Here is a 26,427-nt window from a genome sequence, read left to right on the forward strand (position 1 = left end):
AAATTTGTCTTGGGAAGATAATGCTAATGGATATGTGGCATTTGAAATTTTCATTTTGATTTATCTGAATTAATTTAACTAAAGGTCTTGGGCACATACCAGAGTTTTACATACTCCTGTTATTATTATGGAGCTATTACTAAAAGCACTTGTAGCTTCCGATAAGAGATGGAGGTATCCTGCTACCATAAAGATGAGGGTAAAATACAAGCTCCAAGTTCACAAGTAGGGAGAGTGTTCCTTTTCAAAAAGCCTCAGACAATGCCAGGTAATGATTTGAGTATAATACAGTTGCAATCTTTCTTGTAGCCAAGGGGAGAAAAAAGGCAGAGTATTAAGAGACGCAGCCGTTATCTGATAAATGAGAGTGCATCTATTTTTCAGGAAGGACATTCTTCCTACTTCTGAGCTCAGAGAATTCTATTTCGTGGTTCTTTAAATGAGGGACATTACACAAAACAGCAGAATGAGTCTTTGCTAGCTTTCCAAACAGTACAGAGGATTTCTATGCATGTTTACTTCCTACATGGAACATTGAGTTAAAAAAAAATCAAGGTCATGGTATTTCTACAAAGACCTAGAGTAATAGCACTGGTGGAATAGAGAGCTTCCAGTCATCTCACCAGCAAACAGGATACTTGAGAAATGTCCCTGAGGCTCCCCCCGTCCCCTGGAATATCTATCATCTCAGCTGGACTTTCGATAGGAGGAGGATAGCTGCTAATTCAGTGCAGATGCTAGCTAGCACCTGGAGTGCAGGTAGGCTGTGTGGTCGATTAAAAAGGATCTGTGTGCGCTAGATAAGTGTTTGCTCCGTGACCCCAGCTGTTCTGCTGGTGTTAGATAATGGACAGCTAATTCGGGGAGATTTCCTACCTGATCTGCAGAGCTCTAGGTGTACAGCCTCTCACATCAGGGGGTTTAAACTGGAAAATCGTCTGTTGAGACAGATTTCATGATGGCAGAATATAGAAGGCATGATGAACTTAGAGTATAGTTTGAAAAGTGAAATCAGGTTCAAGTGAACTACTTAGTGTGGTCTGCCATGTCAATATGAATCGCAAGCCTCCATATACTCAGAATCAGCTGACTCCTGTTTGTTAGGCCTGCTCTGCAACATACAGGTGTTAGAGATGAAATTAAGCAAGACTTGTGGAGACAAAATACCTCGGCAAAGCAACTTTAATAACTTCTGCAGAAGGGCGTGCTGCCGCTATTGAAAGCCAGTCAGCAAGCGTGCAGGCAGAGAACAAATTCTGTTTTTATCCCTAACGCAGGCCCTAGACTGCTGGGTCTTGCTCCTTTGGCTGGAGTGTTGACCATACAATCCTATTCTTTCTCAACTGGTTAGTTTAATGGCCACATCAACGTGGAAGGGAGAGATGGGGATATCATTAACTAGGTAAGGGGGTTGGGGAATGGTCGGAAACAACCCAGTGACCGGAAAAAGGGGGTTGAGGGGTTGGTAAACAAGTTAGCTATTTTGCATTCTATTCCCTGGTCGGAGGAACTCAAATGAAGGGGGTTGGGAATTAGTTGATGGACATGAGTTAAACATGTCCTTCACAAGGTTCCCAGAAACGTGCAAACTGAGTCCGGTTCTGTCCCGGAGGCTGCTGCCTGAGTCCTGAGTTCTGCTCTAGATGTTTTATGGGACGAGGCTGCGGTACCATACCAACCTGATACCAGCTTCCAAAGTAGTTTTCTGGCGATGATTTCTTATATTGATGCATTCAGTATTCACAAAAACAATTAACGACCAGATGGTAAACTGGATTGTCAAACAGATTTTTAAAGATCTGGGTTATCATAAGTTTCACTATGTGAATTAATGTTTGTCAAAGAATAAGAGTACTGTGAAATGGGTCCAGCACTAAAACTGTATGAAGCATTGCCTGACCGGTGGTGGCGCAGTGAATAGAGCATTGACCTGGGAGGTTGAGATCCCAGGTTTGAAACCCTAAGGTCACCAGCTTGACCGTGGGCTCACCGGCTTGAGTGTCAGATCATTGACATGATCCCATGGTCGCTGGCTTGAGCCGAAGGTCACTGGTTCGGCTGGACTCCTCCCACCCCAGCACATATGAGAAAGTAATTAATGAACAACTAAAGTGCTGCAATTACAAGTTCATGCTTCTCAGCTCTCTCTCTTCTTGTCTGTCTTTCTCTCCCTCACTTAAAAAAATAGACTATATGTGCCTGACCTGCGGTGGCGCAGTGGATAAAGCATCGACCTGGAATTTTGAGGTCGCCGGTTTGAAACCCTGGGCTTGCCTGGTCAAGGCACATACGGAAGTTCATGCTTCCTGCTCCTCCTCCTGTTCTTTCTCTCTCCTTTCTAAATTGAGAAAAGTCTTAAAAAATAGACTATATGAAGCATTAATTAATTTTTTACTTTAGAAAATGCTTAAGAATTATGTAGTGCCATTGAGGTCAGCATTAAAAGCATCAATTAACGTGGAAAAACAATTTATAATGTTAGTGGTATAGCATATCTACCTGTAGGTACTCTCACCTTTGGCTTATTTTGTACCTTAAAAAAGATTTCCTGTCAGTCTACTTACTTATCATTATCTCCCAGGAATTGAATTCAGTATGTGCTATGCCAAGTTGTTATCAAATGAGCTTTTTGTTAATTCTGGTTATTTTTGTCTTGTTTTATAAATTACAATAATGTCTTTACATGTTGAAATCCTGTGTCTTAATTTGCTTCTGATAATAGTTTGATACAAGCATTCACCTTAATGAATTTCTCAACTCTTTCAAATGATCTTGGAAAATTGGATTAATAAAAACGAACAGACAGCTATAGAGAAATTAATTTTGAGAAGGAACAAGTTATATATGCATATTTATTTTTCAAATATGTGGCTGGAAATTTCTGAAACTACTGATATGAAGGATGCTAGATAAATATGAATTATCCATTAGTATGTGGAGACATAAGCAACATGCTAGATACATACTGTTGAGCTATATACTTACTTAACACTATACTGGACTTTGTAGTTTGTGAACTCACGAACAGATCTGAGATTACATAATAAGAGCTTGGCCTGTGGTGGCACAGTGGATAAAGCGTCGACCTGATATGCTGAGGTTGCCAGTTCGAAACCCTGAGCTCCTGAGCTTGCCTGGTCAAGGCACATACGACAAGCAAGCAACAACTATGATCAACTATGAGATTATATAATAAAAGGTCAACTATTTTTGTTTTGCTTTTTTTAAGATTTTATTTATTCATTATAGAGAGGAGAGAGAGAGAGAGAGAGAGGAGAGAGAGAAGGGGGAGGAGCAGGAAGCATCAACTCCCATATGTGCCTTGACCAGGCAAGCCCAGGGTTTTGAACCGGCAACCTCAGCATTTCCAGGTTGACACTTTATCCACTGCGCCACCACAGGTCAGGCCAAAAGGTCAACTATTTTTAACTCTATATAATATTCTTTGTCTCAGAGACCTTTTCCAACTTTTAATGGCTTTGGCTCAGATCCCTTTGTGCATGATTTGGAGTTATCATGAACACTTTTTGCTCATATTTGCCCATTTCTTCCCCCCCCCAAGGGAAGAATATCTTTTATTTATATATTTTTAGAAATGTATAACATAAATTATTTGCTGTTTTGGAAAATATTTTTACTGAGAACAATGCATTTTTGAAATTTTGGTCACCAGTATATATATCATTTGTAGCTGATATATGAATGGTTATTTTATGTATATAAGTATTTTATATATAGGTACAAGCATCAACTATTTAACTCAGTCCTCTAGCAGGGAGAGTCACGTCTGTGCATTTCGACATAGAAATGCAGACCACAGAGATATTGCAGGTTTGGTTCCAGACCCCTGCAATAAAGTGTATATTGTGAAAAAACAAGTCACGAATATCTGGATTTCTCAGTGCATAGAAAAGTTATGTTATAAATGTTAGAAATGTCTATTAAGTGTGCAATAACATCATGTCTGAAAAAACAATGTCAGTAACTGAATTTAAAAATACTTTATGGCTAAAAAAGGCTAGCCATAATCGGAGCCTTCAGGAGTGGTACTCTTCTTGCTGAGGCATCTTGCCTCGACGTTGATGAAAGCACAGTATCTGCGAGGCACCAAAGAGCAAAGCGCAATAAAACGAGGCATGCCTGTAATTAATTATAGCTTGGTTTTCTCTTCTTTCTTCTTTATATTGTGGGTAGAGCTTTATATTGATTTTTTAAAATTGAACTTATTCAAGCAAAACCAAAGAATAGTTCACCCATCTCTCCCATTCCCCACCCCCTCCTCAGTCAAGCACTAATTTGTTCTCTGTATCTATGGGTTTAGATATATAGAGATTATCTTTCTATAGATAGATAGATTTTAGATTCTACATAAAAGAGCAATCATATGATATTTGTCTTTCTCTGTCTGACTAGTTTCACTTAATGTAATGGCATCGAATTCTATTTCCTTTTACTTAAAAATTTTATTTATAATTTATTGTGTTGACATGGTTTCAAGTGTCACACCCAATATAACACCCTATGTTTTTTAAATTGTTGATTGATTTTAGAGAGAGAGAAAAGGGGAAAGAGAGAGAGAAAGATGGGAACATTGATCTGTTCCTGTATGTGCCCTGACCAGGGATCGAACCAGCAACCTCTGTGCTCAGGCCAATACTGTTAACAACTCCATCCATTTCTAATGGCAATAATTTTTTCTTATGTAAGTCTGAATAGTATTTAATTGCATTTTTTTTCACAGGAGTTTTTTTTCCCCCTGGGCTATTTTGTTCCATTACCCTGTATGTCTGTTTTTTATATTGATATCATACTATGTCGATTACTACAACTTTGTAATATAGTTCGAACTAAGGGAGCATGATGCCTCTAGCTTTGTTCTCTCTTTTCAATACTACTTTGGCTAATCAGGGGCTTTTATGATTTCATACAAATGGTAGGATATTTTTTTCTGTGAAAAATGCCATTAGCATTTTGATAGATTCCATTAAATCTATACATTGCATTGTGTAGATTGCTTTGGTTGGTAAGGACATTTTAACAATATTAATCCTTCCAACCCATGAGTATGGAATATCTGAACATTTATTGTGTCTTATTCCATTTTTTTCATTAATGACCACTAGTTTTCAATATATAGGTCTTTCATCTTCTTGGTGAAATTTATTCCTACCTATTTTATTCTATTTGATGAAATTGTAAATGTGATTGTTTTCCTAATTTATCTCTCTGATAGTTTATTATTAATATAGAGAAATGTAAAAAGTTTTTGCACATTGATTTTAAATCTTGCAACCTCATTGAATTTATTATTTCTAAGAGGTTTTTTTTCTTTTCTTTCTTTTTTTTTTGATGCATTTTTTTTGATGCATTCCTTAGGGCTTTCTATATGTAGCATCATTTCATTAGCAAATAGTGACAGTTTTACTTCTCCCTTTCCAATTTTGATGCCTTTTATTGTTTTACTTGCCCAATTGCCCTGGCTAGTGGTGAGAGTGAGCATCTTCGTCTTGTTCCTGATTTTTGAAGTAAAGCTTTTAGCTTTTCACTGCTGCGCATAATGTTAGCTGTTGGCTTGTCATGTATGGCCTGCATTGTGTTGAGGTGTGTTTCCTCTTTCCACACATGCTTTGTTGAGTTTTTATCAAAAATAATGAAATTTTTCAAACGCTTTCTTCCTGCATTTATTGCTAGGTCCTATGGTTTTTATCCTTCATTTTGTTCAGATGGTGTATCACTTTAACTGATTTGCAGATGTTGAACCATCCTTGTATCCGTAGAACAAATCCCATTTGACCATGGTGTTTGATCCTTTTACTGTGTTGTTGAAATTGGTTTGCTAATATTTTGTTTAGAATCTTTTGCATCATGTTCATCAGGGACATTTTCTTGTGACATCCTTGTTTGTTTTTTTTGTTTGTTTGTTTCAGCACAATGCTAGCCTTGTAAAATGAGCTTGGAAGACTTTCCTCCTCTTCTGTTGTTTTTTTTGTTGAAGTGTTTGAGAAGTTTTTGTATAATTTTTCTTTCAATGTTTGATAGAATTCAATTCACTAGTGAAGCTGCCTAGTCCTAGACTTTGTTGGGAGGTTTTTGATAATTCATTCAATCTCCTTACAAGGAATAGGTCTGTTTAGACTTTCTGTTTCATCATGATTCAGTCTTTGTAGGTTGTATATTTCTAGAAATTGACCCATTCTAGTTTGTCTAGTTTGTTGGTGTAAAATTGTTCATAGTAGTCTCTTATGATTCTTTGTATTTCTGTTATCAGTTATGACATCTTCTCTTTATTTCTGATTTTATTTATCTGCATCTCTTCTCTCTTTCTCTCTGAAATTAAGCTATAAGTTTCTTAATTTTATCTTTCAAAAGAACCAGCTTTGGTTTACTGATCTTTTCTAATATCCTTTTAGTCTCCATTTTCTTTATTTTTGCAGTAATATTTATTTTTTCTTCTACTAACTTTGGGCTTTGTTTGTTCTTCTTTCTCTAGTTTTACGAGGTGTAAATTTAGGTTGCCCATTTGAGACCTTTCCTACTTTTTGTGTTAGGCATTTACTAGAATAAATTTTCCTCTTAGAGCTCCTTTTGCTATATGCCATACATTTTGACATGTTGTACTTTGTGTTTTTCTCAAGATACGTTTTTAGTTCTCTTTTGATTTCTTTGTTGACCCATTGGTTGTTCATAGAATGCTGTTTAAACTTTATGTAGTTGTGAACCTCAGACTAATGCCAAATTAAAGTTGCATGGCTCTATTTTTGTTCGGTTGCTTCTTTATAAATGTATTTTGTGTCAGGCCATATATCAGCTAGCAATTGCTAAATCTTTTTGAAGTGGATGTTTATAGATCTGTAATTCATTGGTGTGTCTACAGTCCACTGTAATGAGTCACAGTATGATAGGCCTCTGTATAAATGCTGAACAAGTAACTATTTTAAATATCAGTATATGGGAAGCAGAAATAAAGCATATATTTTGAACATCTCCAATCTTTTTATTATCTAAAGTTTCACCCTTGCCTTGAGATGGAATCTATAATAAATAATTTTAAAAATATCTTTCTGGTATTGGTTTTACTTCTGAATATCCACATTGGTGATATTTTTATAAATTTGTTTCATTTAACATTCCTCCATGAACAGAAAGTAACCAAAACACTTTTAACTACTAATTGATGATTTTTATGTTACCTAGTTGATATCATAGGTAAATGGGAAGTATGCAAGGATGGAGAAGTGGTGGATTTCTTTCTTTTTTGTTTTTTTTTCCTGTTTCTTTCTTTGTTTGTTTGCTTCTTTTATTTTTTTCTTCCTCTTTCTCTCTCCTTCCTCCCTTCCTCCTCTCCTCTCCTCTCCTCTCCTCTCCTCTCCTCTCCTCTCCTCTCCTCTCCTCTCCTCTCCTCTCCTCTCCTCTCCTCTCCTCTCCTCTCCTCTCCTCTCCTCTCCTCTCCTCTCCTCTCCTCTCCTCTCCTCTCCTCTCCTCTCCTCCCCTCCCCTCCCCTCCCCTCCCCTCCCCTCCCCTCCCCTCCCCTCCCCTCCCCTCCCCTCCCCTCCCCTCCCCTTCTCTCCTTTCTTTCTTAAATGAGGGAAGAGGAGAGAGTGGGGCAGACTCCCGCATGTGCCCTGATGGGGATTCACCCAGCAATCCCTGTCAGGGGCTGATTCAGGAGTACTGAGCTATTTTTAGCTTCTGAGGCTGACATGCTCCAACGAAAATATCCTCAGTGCCTGGGCCACACTTGAACCAGTTGAGCCACTGGCTGCAGTAGGGGGAGAGGGACAGAAGAGGGAGAGGGAGGGGAGAGAAGCAGATGGTCTCTTCTCCTGTGTGCCCTGACTGGGAATGGAACCTGGGATATTCATATGCCAGGCTGGCACTCTATCCATTGAGCCACCATCCAGGGCCAAGAAGTGGTGGATTTCAATCATAGCTTTGCCATTAACTCTATGGTCTAAGACAAGTCGCTAAAATTCTCTCGTTTCTTTATTTGTAAGATGAAAGAGCCAATATGGGGTAACTTACTTTGATTACATGACCAGTAAAGCTATTGTGTTCAGTGTGTGTACTTTCAATGACTTTTATTTGTAAATGAAGACAAACCATGTCGTGAATTTCAGTGTTACTGTTTTTTTTCACTTGTTTATCCATTTATTGACTTTTTTTTGCTTATTCTTTTTTTTTTAATAAATAAATTTTCATTTAAATGGGGTGACATCAATAAATCAGGGTACATATATTCAAAGAAAACATTTCCAGGTTATTTTGTCATTTAGTTCTGTTGCATACCCATCACCCAAAGAGAGATCATCCTCCGTCACCCTCTACCCAGTTTTCTTTGTACTCCTCCCCCTCCCCCCCCCCTCCGTCTCTCCCCTCACCCCCCATAACCACCACACTCCTGTTTTGGTTTTTAACTATTCCAATTGAAAAGAAAGTTCTTACAATTTTGAAGAAGGCCAAAGATACTTCAGTAATAAAAACGTTGTGCTTTCCTTAACAAACATTTATATGTTTTGAAAGACTTATGTATAAATATGTATCTTTTAGGATTAGCTATGTTTCTAGATTTTTATGAAAATAAGTGCAAGCCAATTTGAATATAATTAAATGCTAATGTCTCTTTCTTAGGAACTCTAACTGCATTGTAGTCCTATAAAGGTTTTTTCCTATAAGTCATTTGCATGTTTATTATTGTTTTGTTGTTATTTTGTTTTAGATGGTTTTATAGCTCTGTGGAAGAAAAAAATGATAAGCATCTTCGGCTATTTTATCTTAGATAAATGTCAACAGTTCTCAAGTTGTTTAATGTGAGGGTGTTAAACATTTTGACTGTTCATTGCTCAATGATTGTTTTAAAAATTTAGTAAAGGTGAATGTATTAAGATATTTAACTATGGTTAAGAGTGCATGTATGCACAGACACTATTTCCATTGTATCTTTCTCAGTTTTATGGAGGACTTTGAAATATTATATAAAAATAAACCAGAAAAGAAAATCAATTACCATTATAGATCACACACATCCTAGGACAATAAAACATTTGGACTTACTGAGATTTTTCTGACATCCGCAATGAGAACCCAAAGAAATGGTTCTTTTTGGTTTGGTTACAGTTATTTTGTGCTAAAATATATTCCTTAAAATTCAGTTTCTTTGATCTTAGTCTGTGTATCTATCACATTCCTTAATGAGTTTTTAATTGTATGTTTTAGAACTGCACCTGGTAGGTGAGAAGGACTATTGCATTTCTGCTGTTCAGTCATCAAACAGTTATTACCCTTCATCTCCCCTTACCCATTACAGGAAAGAAAATTCATTTAACTTCTCTGCTGCCCATCAGAATCAGATAGTATAACATGCAAATTGGTGTAGGAATAAAGGAAATGTGTGGGTGGTATGTTCTATTGCCTCTCTGTTTTTGTCCTTACATTCAAAGAAATTTTTTTTTTTTAAGTGAGAGTAAAGGAGATAGTGAGGCAGATTTCCTCATGTGCCCCAACCGGGATCCACCCAGCAATCCCATCAGGGGCTGATGCTTGAGTACCGAGCTATTTTTAGTGCCTGAAGCTGATGTCCTTGGACCAAGTGAACTATCCTCAGTACCAGGGGCCATGCTCAAACCAGTTGAGACACTAGCTGTGGGGAGGAGAAAAGAGAGAGAAGGGGAGAGGAAAGAGAGAAGCAGATGATCGCTTTTCTTATGTCAGTGGTCGGCAAACCACGGCTCGCGAGCCACATGTGGCTCTTTGGCCCCTTGAGTGTGGCTCTTCCACAAAATACCACATGTGGGCACTACCTTGATAAGGAATGTACCTACCTATATAGTTTAAGTTTAAAAAATTTGGCTCTCAAAAGAAATTTCAATCATTGTACTGTTGATATTTGGCTCTGTTCACTAATGAATTTGCTGACCACTGTCCTATGTTCCTTGACCGGAAATTGATCTCAGGGCATTCATGGGCCAGGCTGATGCTCTATCCATTGAGCCACAGGCTGGGTCCAAAAAACTTCCTATCTTATTCATCACAGATCAACTTGATGGCAGCTCTGTCTCATTTTTAGTGTTTATAGATTAGGAATGTGATTTCTTGGAGTAGGTTCATTTTAACCAAATTCTACTAAAGTAAAAGAAACTGGATGTCCTGTGGAGTGTGTGATAGAATTTTAACTGTATCACTTAGCTTAGGAAAATGAACCAATAGATTTTTCTTGTGGAAGTTAACATTTTATTATAAGTTTGGCTAGTTATATTACTAAGCAGGAGACTTAGTTAGTGTCCTAACATAATTATATTCACAATTTTCAACCTCTGAAGAAAATTTAAAATATGACTAGGACAGTCTCTTCAACTTTATCAAACACTCATTTTTTTAAGTAGCACAGGAGAGGAAAGTATTTTTCCTATAGCCTGTTGGGCATTTTAAAAGATTTGGACTTGAGCCATTTCAACTGTCTTTGAAGGAGTTTTGAGAGCTTAAGAAATTGATTTTAAAGAATAAGGAACCGGATCCATTGAGGGAACATTTTTACTTAAACTATTGCCCTCAGGAGGTTTTTGTATGTAGTTCCGGCATTTATAATTTGGTGTGAATATGTAAGAGGAATTTGTTTTCATATTATATGAGCAACTAAGAAGAACCCACATTTCCTCTTTTGTGAAGAAGTCTTAAAAATGTGTGAGTTGTATGAAACAGGGCGGGGTCTTTGCAGGGAGACCTGAAGGGTAGAATAACTTAGCCCGATAAAAAAGCAGATAACAGAGTATAGAGAGAAAGATGGAATTTTTTTTTCAGTGTTTCCTAAGGGCATTTTAATCTATCTCAACATTGAAGTCAAAATCACCAAGAGGAAGAGCTGGAAAATTGACATGTTCAACCTCTCTATGAATCAGGTGAAATAGGTGGAACATGAATGTGCTTCAAAGGGATATATGCCAATGTCTGGGAATGGCATTGTTACATGTAGTAGATACCTTTGAATGGACAGAAATAGTTTATGCATCAATCCACCATGATGAATTTTCCAAGGCCATTTAAATGCCCGTAGCTCGATTCCCGGCCAGGGCACACAGGAGAAACGCCCATTTGCTTCTCCACCCCGCCCCCCTCCTTCCTCTCTGTCTCTCTCTTCCCCTCCTGCAGCCAAGGCTCCATTGGAGCAAAGATGGCCCGGGCGCTGGGGATGGCTCCTTGGCCTCTGTCCCAGGCGCTAGAGTGGCCCTGGTCCTGGCAGAGCAATGCCCTGGAGGGGCAGAGCATCACCCCCTGGTGGGCAGAGCATCGCCCTTGGTGGGCGTGCCGGGTGGATCCCGGTCGGGCGCATGCGGGAGTCTGTCTGACTGTCTCTCCCCATTTCCAGCTTCAGAAAAATCCAAAAAAATAAATTAAAAAAAAATGCCCATAGACAAACCTGAGTAGATACAGATTTTTTATTGGACTGTGACCAAGGCAATTGTAGCATATACAAATCTATTTTGTTTTGATTTTAACATTTTATTTTTTAAGGGATGTAGATAGTGGAATTAATGATGAAGTTGATTTACCTGAACAAATTTTCTTTTTAAAAGCTGAAAACACTGTTTTTCTTGGCTACCCTTTGGAGATACTGCTCCATGGACTGAACATAGTGTTAGAATTGGGTTGTTCCTTGGTTTTATTTATTTTTTCTCAATGTACATTGGTTTTAATCACCTGGGCCTCCCCCTCATAAGTACATATAACTAAGGTTTGGTTTTAATTGCATTCAAAAAGATTTCTTTGGCCCCGGCCAGTTTGCTCAGTGTTAGAGTGTCAGCCTGGCATGAGGATGTCCCAGGTTCAATTCCCAGTCAGGGGCACACAAGAGAAGCACCCATCTGCTTCTCCATCCCTTCCCCTCTTGCTTTTCTCTCTCTCTCTCTCTCTCTCTCTCTTTCTCTCTCTCTCTCTCTCTCTCTCTCTCTCTCTCCCTCCCTTCCTCCCTCCCTCCCTCCCTCCCTCTCTCCCTCCCTCTCTGTCTTCTCCTCTCCTCTTACAGCTATGGCTCGATTGGAGTGTGTTGGCCTCGATCACTAAGGATGGCTCAATGGCCTCCACGTCAGGCACTAAAAAAATTGGCTCCAGTTGTAAAGGAGCAAGGGCTCCAGATAGGCAGAGCATCACCCCCTAGTAAGCTTACTGGGTGAATCCCAGTCAGGGCGCATGTGGGAGTCTGTCTCTGCCTCCCTTCCTCTCAATAAAAAAATTAAAAAAAAACAACAACAAACCAAAACAGCCTGACCAGGTGGTAGCATAGTGGATAGAGCATTGGACTGGGACGCAGAGGACCTAGGTTTGAAACCCTGAGCTTGCTGGCTTGAATTGCAGGCTCATCTGGTTTCAGCAAGGCTCACCAGCTTGAACCCAAGGTCGCTGGCTTGAGCAAGGGGTCACTCAGTCTGCTGTAGCTCCTCAGTCAAGGCACATATGAGAAAGCAATCAATGAACAAGTAAGGTGCTGCAACGAAGAATTGATGCTTCTCATCTCTCTACCTTCCTGTCTGTCCCTCTCTCTGTCTCTCTCTGTCACACACACACACACACACACACACACACACACACACACACACACAAAAGCCAAAACATTACTCTGGCAACATTAGTATTAAAATGAAATATTTTCCTGCTATTAAATAAAACATGTAAACACCTTTTACTGTCATCTTTAAAGTGTTCTTAACCATTTGATTTAGCTGTTTCATATGTTATAATTTTACCAACTTTCTGAATTCCCTCAAGAAATTGAACAATCATTCATTTTCTTCGACATTCCAGTGAGTTGGGTCATGGTATGATATTCCACGTGGGAACAGACTACCATTAGAGAGAAATATGACCATTTGTACAGAACACATAACCCTCTATACTAGCTTTTAGCTCACAAACAGTGATAAAGGGATGACATGACTAATTATTGGCCTCCTGCACCTGAGACCAATTGCCTTTACAGCTAACGAGACTCAGGATAGAACTTTCTAATTTTAGCTTTAACCCTTTGGAAAGATAGTTGTGAATCCAGGAAGTAACTATTTTCTGTTATGTCTATATTGTATATCAGGGGTCTCCAAACTTTTTACACAGGGGGCCAGGTCACTGTCCCTCAGACCACTGGAGGGCCGGACTATAAAAAAACTATGAACAAATCCCTATGCACACTGCACATATTTTATCTTAAAGTAAAAAAACAAAACGGGAACAAATACAAAATTTAAAATAAAGAACAAGTAAATTTAAATCAACAAACTGACCAGTATTTCAATGGGAACTATGCTCCTCTCACTGACCACCAATGAAAGAGGTGCCCCTTCTGGAAGTGCGGCAGGGGCCAGATAAATGGCCTCAGGGGGCCGCATGCGGCCCGCGGGCCGTAGTTTGGGGACCCCTGTTGTATATGGTGTAGTGAATTCACCATCCACTATATCTTTGATTTTAAGTTCTATTTACACAAAGTGTAAATAATTCAGTGTCTGAAACTCCAGTGAATGGATGAAAGGTTGAAGTTTGGGGCAACCCTGAAGGGTTATCCTTTCCGTGTGTATGTTAGGGAGCACAGTCTCAGCCTCTTGTAATAGGGACATTTATAGTGTTTCTGTCTTTTTCCCCCCTCCCCACTCCAGAGAACTAAAGAGAATCTTGCTTTCCATGGATTTAGGGTTCATTGAGTCCCTCAGATACTTTAATTAAGCGTAAAATTTTCTTCCCTTTGATTATGATGGTCAGGCTAAATGGGCTCTTGAAAAATAATGACCTCCTCTTTGAGGAAGATGTGACAGCTGCAGAGGAGCTCTGTCCCGCCTGCTCCTGCCCATGTCACCATTGCTCTGGCCATGGGACAAGTTGATTAGAAAGCTGAGCCACAGCCAGGACTTTTAAATACGGAAAGACACCCGTGCAACCAGAGGTAGCCATTCACAGAATTAGAATTACTCTAACCAGCTGCAACAAAAAGACTTTGGGGAAGGCCTGTGCTGATTCGATCAGAGGCACAAAGGAAAAGAATCCCAAAGTGAGAGGAGCAGTTCGGATGCCTGCCAAAACTCTGAGAGTCGCTGAGAGAAGAACTCCCTGTGGGGAAGGTTCTAAGGCTTGGGATCATTTTCACAAGAGGGTCCACAAGCGACTCATTGACTTGAGCTGTCCTTCTGAGATTGTTAAGCAGATTACTTCCATCGGTATTTTGCCAGGATTTGAGGCTGAAGTTACCATTGCAGATGCTTTAAATCAATTTTTTTTTATAAATTGACTATCAGATGTTTAAAAAAATGACCTCAGAATGTCAGAAGGCTCGGGATAGATTTATGTTTGCATCTTAATTTTTATTTTTATATAATAGTGTATTTTTTTCTGTAAAGATTATGCATGAACTATAAATAGACTCTCTCTGCACACCCCCTACCCCTCCACCACTGTAATTTCCATGTCTACTGCAATGTGAATTGGCGAACTGTGAATATAGAGAAAAATAAATATATACAAGGTGGAATAGTAACAATAAAGAAAACACAAAATATAGTACCAAATACACAAATTATCTATTGAAGAAGTCTAGTGTCTGTTTAGATTCTTGTGCATACTTCATATTAATTAAAGTACTTTTCAATAAGTGAATGATAAAATGTTATTAAGTATAAATATGAATAGCTCAGTTGGTTAGAGAATCATCCTGATATGCAGAGGTTGTTGGTTTGATCCTTGATCAGGGCACATACAGGAACAGATGGATGTTTCTGTTTGTCTCTCCCTCTTCCTCTCTCTCTTAAAAAAATAAATAAATAAATAATTTAAAAAAGTATTACTATTACAGAAATGTAGTCTTTAGGCCTAAAATTTATGCTGCATTTTGGACTAGAAGTTTCAAAGAGCAGTTAGGCTTTGGGTTTCGTCACTGTGCTATCTCATTGGGTAGTGAGAAGGACATGGGACACAGGGACTGTTCTCATTCCTATTTTGAAGATGAGAAAACAAGTCTAGAGAGTTTATGTAACTGATCAAGAACAACAGCCAGAATGTGGTAGAGATGGGACTGAAATCTAGGTCTGTCTTCTCCTAAACCAGGGGTCTCCAAACTACGGCCCGCGGGCCGCATGCGGCCCCCTGAGGCCATTTATCTGGCCCCCGCCGCACTTCCGGAAGGGGCACCTCTTTCATTGGTGGTCAGTGAGAGGAGCATAGTTCCCATTGAAATACGGGTCAGTTTGTTGATTTAAATTTACTTGTTCTTTATTTAAAATATGGTATTTGTTCCTGTTTTGTTTTTTTTTTTTTTACTTTAAAATAAGATATGTGCATTGTGCACAGGGATTTGTTCATAGTTTTTTTTATAGTCCAGCCCTCCAACGGTCTGAGGGACAGTGAACTGGCCCCCTGTGTAAAAAATTTGGGGACCCCTGTCCTAAACCATGTGCTGTGGCCGTGCCCCTGTGTGGTCTCACAGCACATTTCATTAATGGATGGAATGATATTTTCATCACCTTTGTATAAACTCTAGAAAAGTCTTTAATTTTTAACTTCTTGAGCAATGGTACCAAATGTTGGACTGCCTGATACACATAACCAAGCCATTAATACTTATGTTTAGAAAACACTGTCCCACTGTGGGCTAGTTTCTCTTGTTCCCTGGATAACCTTCTTGTTTCAGAGTTGAAATACCATAGAAAACATATGTCTTTATCTGTCCTTATCTGCAGTCCTGGAGTCAGATTTTTAAATGGAGTCATCAACTCTATTTTGATATTTCTAGATATTACAATTAGCATTGAATAACAGAGTTGGAATTTGCATACTCTGTATAATATGCCAAAATAGACTTACTTTGACGGCATTCTGATCCTTGTCCTGTGGAGGGATGGGGAAATTTATAAAGCAAATGTGAGTTCTGTGACTGCTGTGCTTGTGAGCAAACCATTGTTCTGTATCAGTGATTCTGCAGCCCGAGCAAGGTCAGCATCACCTGGAGGAAGGTAGTCGTTAAAACACAGATTGTGGGGCCCCTCTGCAGTTACAGATCCCATAAGTCTAATGGGGGTCCAAGAATTTATATTTCTTTTTTTTTGTATTTGTGTGTGACAGGGACATAGAGAGAGAGACACTTAGGGACAGACAGGAAGGGACAGAGATGAGAAGCATCAATTCTTCGTTGCAGCACTTTAGTTGTTGAATTGCTTTCTGGTATGTGCCTTGACCAGGGGCTCCAGCAGAGCAAGTAACCCTTTGCTCAAGCCAGCGACCTTGGGCTCAAGCCAGAAACCTTGGGCTTCAAACCAGCGACCATGGGGTCATGTCTACGATCCCATGCTCAAGGCAGCAACCCCAGTCTCAAGCTGGTGAGCCCACACTCAAGCCGATGACCTCGAGGTTTCAACCCTGGGACCTCCGCATCCCAGTCCGATGCTCTATCCACTGCACCACTGCCTGGTCAGGCACATCATAATTATTTTATACCCCGAGCAAGGGGCTCCTTTTGGACTCCCTTTCTCTGTAAAAGTTCTGAGAATTCTTACTAGGTCTGCCCTGGCCATTGGCCTAAAATATTCTCAGTTAGGATTTTTCACTGCCTAGTTTGTGATAAAGAGGCTTTCCTCTTCACACTTAAGTTTCGTGATTGTATCCTATATTTTTCAGAAGTAATTTTCACTGAATGAAAGCAAAGTACCATAAACTGCACAATTTGAAGCAGTTTGGGATGTGTAGGTGGGTGACTGATTTCAAGAGAACAGATATAGATCATGTTCCCGCAGCAGACGGTTCCCTAGACCCAAGGAGAAATAACCCTAATAGTTTTAATAACACTAGCTACAGAAAGGATAGGAGTAATACTTTGAATCTGAAAAACAATTTGTAAGTGTTAAATGTAAGGAAATCATAGATTATTTTCTCTTCCCAAAAGCCAAAGCAGATACCGAGGGCTGCATATATACATTTGTTCCGAACTCCTATTATTTTAAGGTAGCTGTAGTGTGTATTGTGCTGTAATGATATCTGCTGATTCCTCTCTGTGATAGATTGCACACAGTACGTCACGCTTAGAGCTGATGTCCTTTTATCTTCCACCACTACCCCCACTGATTAGAGAGTCTTTAGAGAAAATAGCTCATTGTACCGGTTGATTACATGCCTCCATTGAATAGTAGCTTGCTGCCAATTATCATTACAATGCCATATTGATTTTTCTCATTTCCACTATGAAAATGAAAGCATAATTTGTTTAAAATGAGCTTCCATATATATTGTGTGTTGATTGGTTCTGAATATTTCAGTTATTTTTAAAGTAACCTTTTGGTGATTTGATGTTTCTTTACTGATATTTTCTTAGAAATGTAGGTCTCTATGTTGTTCATAAGCTTTATGTTAGATAGATATCAAATGTAGTTTAAAGACTGAAATAGAAATAAAGTCATGGTTTAAATGTCTATTGAATTTTTGTGTGTGTGTGTGACACAGAAAGAGACAGAAAGACAGATAGGGACAGACAAAAGGAAAAGGAGAGAGATTAGAAGCATCAATTCTTTGTTGTGGCACCTTAGTTGTTCATCGATTACTTTCTTATATCTGCCTTGACTGGGGGGGCTACAGCAGACTGAGTGACCTCTTTCTCAAGCCAGTGTCCTTGGGCTCAAGCTGGTGAGCCTTGCTCAAACCAGATGAGGCCGCACTCAAGCTGGTGACCTCAGGGTTTCGAACCTGGGTCTTCCTTGTCCCAGTCCGTAGCTCTATCCACTGTGCCAGCTCCTGGTCAGGCTAAATGTTCACAGATTTTAATTTTTACTTCATAGGAGTCTGCTATATATTAATTTACATTTTCAGGTAATATGAGACTGCTGATTCTCTTAATTACAGTCAGTAAGTTTCTTTAAATTTGAATTCGCAAATATTTGTTTAGTGTTGACTCTGTGTAAGCTAGTTTGCTAAGTATTATGGACAACAGAAAGAAAAATGAGATAATATAATTGTTTTCAGAAGATTTTTAATGCAAAAAAGTGTATAAAGCACGTGTGGCAAAAATTGCATTATCAAACAACAAGAGAGAAAGATACATGGGTGTTCAAAGGAAAAATGACTCATATTTGGCTGGAAAACTTAAAGAAAAAACATGAATAAAGGACTGACCGGTGGCAGCGTAGAGGATAGATCATTGACCTGGGATGCTGAGAACCCAACTTTGAGACCTCAAGTTGCCAGCCTGAGCACGGGGTCACCGGCTTGAGCATGTCATCATCAATATGACCCAATGGTTGCTGAGTTGGAGTACAAAGTTGCCGGCTTGAGCAAGGGGTCACTGGCTTAGCTGGAGCCCCCCGCCCCCATCTAGGCATGTATGAGAAGCAGTCAATGAACAACCAAAGTGATGCAACTATGAGTTGGTGCTTCTCATCTCTCTCCTTCCTCTCCTTCTCAAAATATCAAACAAAACATTATTGGAAGACTTGAGAGTCAATTTGACCCCTTCTTTCTTTCTCTCTCTCTCTCTCTCTCTCTCTCTCTCTCTCTCTCTCTCTCTCTCTCTCTCTTTTAAGCTAGAGAGAGAGCAAGAGAGAGGGACAGACAGGAACAGACAGACAGGAAGGGAGATGAGAAGCATCAATTCTTCATTGCAGCACTTTAGTTATTCATTGATCACTTTGGGCCTTAAAGGATTTGTAGGAATGAACTTGGGGTTGCCTTCTGGAGAAAAGCATAAATGAAATGAGGCAGGGAAGCACAGGGAAGGCTCCTGGAAAGGGAATTTTTTCTGAAATGCAGTATAGGCCCTGAGGCCACTAGACCAGAATCAGGATCTGAAATGTGTTAGGCAGTTCAGAGGAAAATGTTGGACAGAAGATGAGGGTAAACATAATCTAGTTCAATATTTTGTAAAACAAATAAAAGAACAAATGAAGCTGCAGAGACCTTCGTAGGGAGGCGTCTGGCATTGTCAAGGAAGGGTAACGGGCTAAACTAGAATGTCAGCGGAGACAATGGAAAGGAGGGCAGGGCCTGCGTGGGAGGCATTCTAGAAGTACAATATCCATGCCAGGTAACAAGAAGTCAAACGAAACTCGACCTGATCAGCCTTCCAGCCTTCTGCCACACGTGGGACTTCATCTTCTGCTTCTCACGCAAGCCCACTTATTCAGCCCTAGCCACACAAGTCTCCCCCTGGCTTCTGGAACCTTTCAAGCCCTCCAGCTGCCACTTAAGTACCCAGTTGGCACTCATTCCCCCCACCGCGGGAGTCCTTCCTTCCTTCCAGGCTCTGTTCAAATACCATCTTATCAAAGAAGTTTTCCCCTCTGACCACACATTAAAAGATAACATGCTAGCACACCTTAATTTCATTTACAAAGGTTTCTTTTGGTTCATAGCACCAATGCAGTGGCGTTTATTATCTCTGTATCTGTTTATTCTCTGTCTCCCCCTCTCGAGGGGTAAACTATACGTGGGTACATGCTTAGCTTTGCTGCCTGTTCTATCTCTGTCACCTAGAACACGCTGGGACTTCATAAGCACTCAATAAATATTTATGATTAAATGAAGGAATAAATGCAAAACTCAAGGAGATGGGAGATCAGAAACCTATGACAGTATTTCAAGTCTGAATGATTAAAAGGATAGGATGTTATGAACAAAATCTGGAAGAATGGAAGAGGAGTTGATTTAGGGAAGCAGCAATATGGATGAAGATAAACTTGGCTTATAAGTCCAGATGCAACTGAAATGACCAAGGCAGAGCTGTGGGCTGGGCAATAGAAATTGAGAGGAGAACGCTGGCTGGCCGGATTGCTCAGTTGATCGGAGCATCTCCTGGAAGTGCAGATATTGCTGGTTTCATCCCCAGTCAGGGCACATATAGGAACAGACCGATATTCCTGTCTCTCTCTCTCCCCTCTCCTTTCTCACGAAAATCAATAAAATAATGATAATAATAATAAAAATGTGAAGAGAAATCTGAGATTGGGGTGAAGCTCTTGAGCAATCCTCACAGAGGGTGCTTGAAGCAGTTGCAGTAGAAGAAAAGACAACAAGCAATACAAATAGGATGATCATATTTGAAAACCAACATTTTCTTTTAGAGACTTTATGTTTTCAGTACGCGAACTTACTTAGACATGTTTCTTTGTTTTGTTCGTTTCCTAGCTGGGTTAACAACTTTGGCCACGAAGGTCTTGGACTCTTACTGGACATGCTGGAAAAGCTCTTGGACAAGAAACAGTAAGAATAAACATGAGAAAAATAAATCACCGGTGGGGAAATGTTTCAGCACAACATAATACATTGTTGTTGTTTTTTTCCTTTTATTCAGGCAAGAAAATATCGACAAGAAGAATCAGTATAAACTTATTCAGTGCCTCAAAGCATTTATGAATAATAAGGTAAGTAGTGTTTATTCCTGAATCTGTCACAAAAGGTGAGAACTTGCCCAACGGTCTGAAAGTATGAAACAGACTAAATAGTGTGTGTTTATTCCATTTACAAGAGGTGCAAATCGTCATGTTTCATTGAAATAGTATTTAAAATATATTTGGCTCCACAAAATATTTATTAGTAGTATTTTGCAATTATTCAAGCAGATAAGCCTTGTTCCCAAAATAGATAATACTTTTTTTTCTCTTTTCTGGTAGTAGGGAAATTTAAATGTCATATGTTGAATATCATTTTCTTCCTGAGTGTTTTTCATTCCTTTGAAAATGAAGATTTAAAGTCATGGTTTGACTTGTTTGCTAAGATTATAAGGTTAAGATTTCTCTTTTATGTTCAATTAAAGTCAGTTAATGTGCATCAAAGACATTTTTGAAAAAACGTGGAGTTTTTTTGCATAATGAGGAACTCTGAGATATTCTAGACAATGGTTTTTCTTCTAAAAGTGATCTTTGCTCAGGTGATACAGTTAAGAGTTATTTTTTCTATAAACTATTTTGTTACTATCTTAGAAATGATTTGCTCTATATTTCTATAGGTAGAATAGCACTAACTAATCCACTCATAACATAATTCCATTTAGATAGTATTTTAATAATCTCAAATATTAATAGAGATAATTATGATAGTAAAAAAAACTTGTCAGATGTGAAATAATAGCTATTCATAACCAATGCAATAAAATTTGTTTTAAGTAATCAACAAAGGCTTTTTAAAGAATATGGGCTCACATGTCCCTGGCTGGTTGGCTCAGTGGTAGAGTGTCAGTCTGGCATGTGGATGTCTTGGGTTTGATTAGTGGCCAGGGCAGAAAGGAGAAGCGGCCATCTGCTTCTCCACTCCGCCTCCTTTTTTCCCTCTCTCCGCTCTCCCATTGTTATGGCTCAGTTGGCTCAAGCAAGTTGGCCCTGGGCACTGAGGATGGCTCTGTGGCCTCTGCCTCAGGTGCTAAAAATAGTTCAGTTGCTGAGAAAGGGAGCACTGCCCTGCCCCCTTGTGGTCTTGTCAGGTGGATCCCGGGGCATGTGCAGGAGTCGGTCTCTCTGCTTCTCCTGCTCTGACTTAATTTAAAAAATAAGAATAAAAAAAGTTGGGATCATGTGTAATTACATATACATACAGGGCAGGGCAACAGTAGGTTCACAGTTGGGAGTACAGGAAACACAGAATGTATTCTTTCCTTGTGTTATTATTTATTATTGTATTATTTTCCATATGATCATGACGGTTTGCCTTAGATTATTCTAAAGTAAGGTTAAGCTTAAGTTAGGTTATATTAATGTCTTGCACAGAGGGCTCAGAACATAAATAAATGGTAGATCTTTTAAATTATGCGCATATGAAAGAATAGACTTAAAGTATGAATCCAAAATAAAAATATCCAGTGATATGTCCCTTTCATGTTGGACTCAGTTGTCATAATCAAAGATGAAACATTGAGCTGAAATGACTTAAACATCACATTTGTTGGCCCTAAGTAGTTTATACTGCCTACTTCAAAACCTCTCTCTTTATATACAATGCACGCTGGAAAATGGGCAGAAAAAGCCACCCATTGCTTCTTAACTTACTGTGCTGGAATCTCACTCTGATGCTTAGATTTATGGTTTTTCATCCCTTCTCCTATCTTTGTTTTTATTTTCAGTATGTCCCTATGTATTAGGAAAATTTTTAAACAATACACGGAACTCTGAGAATTTAAATGTTTTCAGCCTCATTGATTTTTAAAGCTGTTATTTTCTAGTTTGGTAATTGTGTGGTAATCACCTGTCTCTCATTTTGCACCTGTGTTTTTCCCTTATTTTTTCTCACTGTTGCTCATCCACTGGCTGCCGTTAGACACACACATCTCTTCTCTTTTTCTTTGCTCCTCTTAAACCTTGTTGCTTCCATTTCCTTTTTTTTTCTGTTTTGTTCGTTTCTCTGCGTATTTCCTTACTTATTATGACCTCTGGTAAAATCACATATAAGAGCTCAAGGTATTTTTCCCCATGAATTCTTTTAGAAGTTAAATTAGTCACCATGAAAATAGTCATATGCTTGGTACTTAACTAAAGGTTAGCTTGAAATGACAATTTTACTCCGATGAAATGTTGTCAGATTGTACCATTAGGCTGTACAAAGAAGCAAACGAGTTCATAAGGAATCTAAGAAATACTCTGTGGGACAAAGATCAAAGGAAATATTACCTTCTTAATGTAGTGAATAGGCAAGTGTTAGGCGTCCTTTAAAATTTCTTTCCCTATTCAGGCTTATAATATGCACTTGCACACACACATTCGAGACCAGAAAAGAAGTGAACATGGTGTCTCTTCTGCTGAGTTGAATGTGACACTTACTGATATCCAGGTGCCCTTTCTGTGGGTTCATAGCTTTTGGAAGGCAGCACAGCTGCCTGGGAAGGGGCGGATGAGAGAGAGAAGGGCTAGGCAAAGCTGTGCAGAGGTTTATCGCTTTAACCGGTGTATAGTGTACAAAGAGCTTTTCAACATTTTACCCTTTTTTGTTCAACTTAATTTTCCATACAAACATATTGGAGAATTTAACCACGAATTCCAGATATCTCCGGAGAGATCCAGTGACATAAGTAGAATTGCTTTAGAAAATCATATCAGTATGTGCTTTACATGTTCTTCTTTGTTGAAGAAATACTGATTGTTCCCACATTTCTCCAAAATCTTTATGGAATTTTTAGGCAGGCTAATGGAGATCGTATCTGATCAAGGGCCAGAACACTCCAAGATGCAGTCATTTCAAGTAAAAAAAAAACAACAAAAAAACAAAAAAAACAAAAAAAACCCAAATAACTGTTTGTTTAAAGAACATTCCTATAATTAGGCAAAACCTCACTGTGGAGGTAGGTGCTTTTAGAAAATCATTTTAAGTTGTATTTTAAAATTAAAGTTATATTCCAAAGACATTCTGAATGAGGGTTCTCTCTCTCTCTCTCTCTCCCTGAAAGTTTGGATTGCAAAGGATTCTAGGAGATGAAAGAAGTCTTTTACTATTGGCAAGAGCAATTGACCCCAAACAACCCAACATGATGACTGAAATAGTCAAAATACTTTCTGCTATTTGCATTGTTGGAGAAGAGAGCATGTAAGTATTGCGATGTTATTATATTAACTTCATGGAAAATGACACGAGATATTAAAAAGCCTTCCTTTGATGATGTTTCTTTTGGTAGCTTGCATGAAAAGAATAGGAGAATTTAGGAAGAAATCAGTAGCATTTTTCTCTAATCTGTTACATTTTAACTTTTTTTTTGATTCTTTGAAAAATAGGTTTAAAATGATCCAGTCCTAATGGGAAATTCTTCAAAGTTAGATTGAAAGTGAATGAATAGAATTTTGTCTAGCTGAAGGTAAAAATAATTACTAGAAATATAGGAAAAGTCAGAGAGTGATTTTGGCTAAACATACCCACCCATATCCCCCCACACACACCCTGCACACATGCACATCACAATATTTGACTTCTTTAACTCACTGAATTAGCTAGATGGTTTATTTTATACTAGTATTTTATAGTAGTTTACATTATCTGCCTATGGTAACTGAAAAGAGAAAGCAATTATTTGTAGAATGTAATAAACCTAACCTGTTTTAAAGAAAGAACAGAAAGGCTATTGGTTATTTTCCAAAGTGTAGGTAAGCATGCCAGTCTCAGCAAGCCATTGCTGCCCGTGTGTTGGGTCATTTTGTCTTATGAAAATAATATTGAATCGGAAACAAAATTTCCGATTTTGATGGCATTAATATGGCTAGTTAATAAGAAACCATTGTGATAAAGAATGAGATACTGCCTGACTAGGCGGTGGCACAGTGGATAGAGCATCGGACTGGGATTCAGAGGACCCAGGTTCGAGACCCCGAGGTTGCCAGCTTGAGCGCGGGCTCATCTGGTTTGAGCAAGGCTCACCAGCTTGGACCCAAGGTCGCTGGCTCCAGCAAGGGGTTGCTTGGTCTGCTGAAGGCCCGTGGTCAAGGCACATGTGAGAAAACAATCAATGAACAACTAAGGTGTTGCAACGCGCAATGAAAAACTGATTGATGCTGCTCATCTCTCTCCGTTCCTGTGTGTCTGTCCCTGTCTATCCCTCTCTCTGACTCACTCTCTGTCTCTGAAAAAAAAAAAAAAAAAAAGAATGAGATACCTGCTCCATAGCAGATATCATAGACTTTGATGTTTCTTCTAAACACTGTGTGCCAATAAGAATTTCAATTTGAATCAAAACAGAGCTATAAAAATATTTAAGAGTATTGTAATATGTTGATTTTTTTATACCTTCTGGAATAAAATGAGGAGCTGCTTTAGTACTGGCTAGTATCCTTACAAATCAAAGGACAAACACTAAACAAAAGTATTATCATATAGCATGAAATCTTACCTCAATGAGAGCAAACTCTAAATGAAGTAACAGACAAGAGTAAGGTTTCCGTAGGTTTTATAAAGAAATTAGTTTATATATTAGTAAGAAATACTTTTCTAGTCAAGTAGATTTTTCAATACTGAATTCAAATAATAAAACTTACACTGCTCTACTTATGATTTAATTACAATTTCACATGTCGTTTTGTAAGAGCACTGTACTGCATAGAATTTAATTTGCTTCAGACACTGTACAGCAGGGGTCCCCAAACTACAGCCCGTGCATGCAGCCCCCTGAGGCCATTTATCCGGCCCCCTCCGCACTTCCGGAAGGGGCACCTCTTTCATTGGTGGTCAGTGAGAAGAGCACATTGACCATCTCATTAGCCAAAAGCAGGGCCATAGTTCCCATTGAAATACTGGTCAGTTTGTTGATTTAAATTTACTTGTTCTTTATTTTAAATATTGTATTTGTTCCCGTTTTTTTTTTTTTTTTTTTTTTTACTTTAAAATAAAATATATGCAGTGTGCATAGGGATTTGTTCATAGTTTTTTTTTTTATAGTCTGGCCCTCCAACAGTCTGAGAGACAATGAGCTGGCCCCCTGTGTAAAAAGTTTGGGGACCCCTGGTGTACAGTGACAGTCTGCATTTTTTTTTTAGTTTTTTTTTTTTTTTTAGTCTTATTTTTGTTCGGGTAACTTAAGTTTTTTGTGCCAGATAATTATGGGTACTTCTCTACCCAGGCTTTCTCTCTCAGATATTTTTGTTGTTGTTGTTTCATTTTTAAGGAATGTTTCTATTTTTAAGTTCTTCTAAAATGTTTTACTCTTTCCAGAACTTTATTACAAAATCATAGTCAGGAGAGTATTTGAGATTTTGTTCCTGGTATATGTTATCAGTTTGGCCCAAATAAACTCATAATAATTAAGAAAAATAAAATTATAGTTGGGTTACCCTTGAAAAAACTTTTAATAATTACAGATACTTTTTTTGTGTTGAAGGCATGTTAATTAATATCTGTTACATGAAATAGCAAAAACTGGACTTTAAGTTTCAGTTTATATTAATTAAGTGTGTCTTTTAAAAAATGCCACCCAGAAAATAAAATTTTCCTCAAGATTTTAAAATTTATTTTGATACCCTAAAATTAATTTAATTTTTAATTGATTTTAGTGAGAGAGGAACCAGGAAAAAGAGAGGAACATCTATCTGCTCCTCTGTGTGCCCTGACTGGGTTCAAACCAGCAACCTCTGTGCTTCAGGACGATGCTCTAACCAACGGAGCTATCCTGCCAGGGCTTGAATGCCCTAAAATTATTTAAAGTTGTCTATATTTGATGTGTCAAAATATGCAGAGAGGAGCACAATTCTTTAATTGTGGTGGTCTACATAATGATTAAGCACCTAAACGAAAACAGGGAAAGCTGAAAGAGAAAACCAGTATTCACAACGTGGATGTGCGATAGAGTTGTCATTTCTTTTTTCTTTTCCTCTACAGTCTAGATAAACTTCTAGGGGCTATTACTATAGCTGCAGAAAGAAATAACAGAGAACGATTTTCACCAATTGTGGAAGGATTAGAAAATCATGAAGCTCTGCAATTACAGGTGAGTTTGGCTTTGTCTTAAATTGCTTTGAGGGT

At 38.6% G+C, this 26,427-nt stretch overlaps 2 protein-coding genes across 4 annotated transcripts in view; both read left to right on the forward strand.

The window, feature by feature from the left end:
- The window catches only part of DIAPH2 (diaphanous related formin 2), a 1,004,885-nt gene that overhangs the window by 234,187 nt on the left and 744,271 nt on the right, over nucleotides 1–26,427 (forward strand). For all 3 annotated transcript variants that reach the window (XM_066248744.1, XM_066248745.1, XM_066248746.1), the window contains 4 exons: nucleotides 20,131–20,205; nucleotides 20,297–20,366; nucleotides 23,375–23,511; nucleotides 26,284–26,392. In XM_066248744.1, coding sequence (XP_066104841.1) covers nucleotides 20,131–20,205; nucleotides 20,297–20,366; nucleotides 23,375–23,511; nucleotides 26,284–26,392 — 391 coding nt within the window. The remainder of the gene's footprint in view (nucleotides 1–20,130; nucleotides 20,206–20,296; nucleotides 20,367–23,374; nucleotides 23,512–26,283; nucleotides 26,393–26,427) is intronic.
- LOC136317272 (small ribosomal subunit protein uS10-like) lies at nucleotides 169–14,260 on the forward strand. Its single transcript, XM_066249920.1, has 2 exons — nucleotides 169–268; nucleotides 13,878–14,260. Exons 1-2 carry the CDS (start codon nucleotides 169–171, stop codon nucleotides 14,258–14,260), a joined length of 483 nt encoding a protein of 160 aa, XP_066106017.1.

This window comes from Saccopteryx bilineata, chromosome X (assembly GCF_036850765.1).
Source record: "Saccopteryx bilineata isolate mSacBil1 chromosome X, mSacBil1_pri_phased_curated, whole genome shotgun sequence".
Lineage (NCBI taxonomy): Eukaryota > Metazoa > Chordata > Mammalia > Chiroptera > Emballonuridae > Saccopteryx > Saccopteryx bilineata.

What these genes read in the sequence shown, in the direction of transcription:
- LOC136317272 (XM_066249920.1), top strand. Translation starts at nt 169, where the DNA reads ATGGAGGTATCCTGCTACCATAAAGATGAGGGTAAAATACAAGCTCCA. An exon ending in AAAGCCTCAGACAATGCCAG is followed by an intron (nt 269 to 13,877) that starts GTAATGATTTGA and finishes GCTGAGCCACAG; the next exon opens with CCAGGACTTTTAAATACGGA.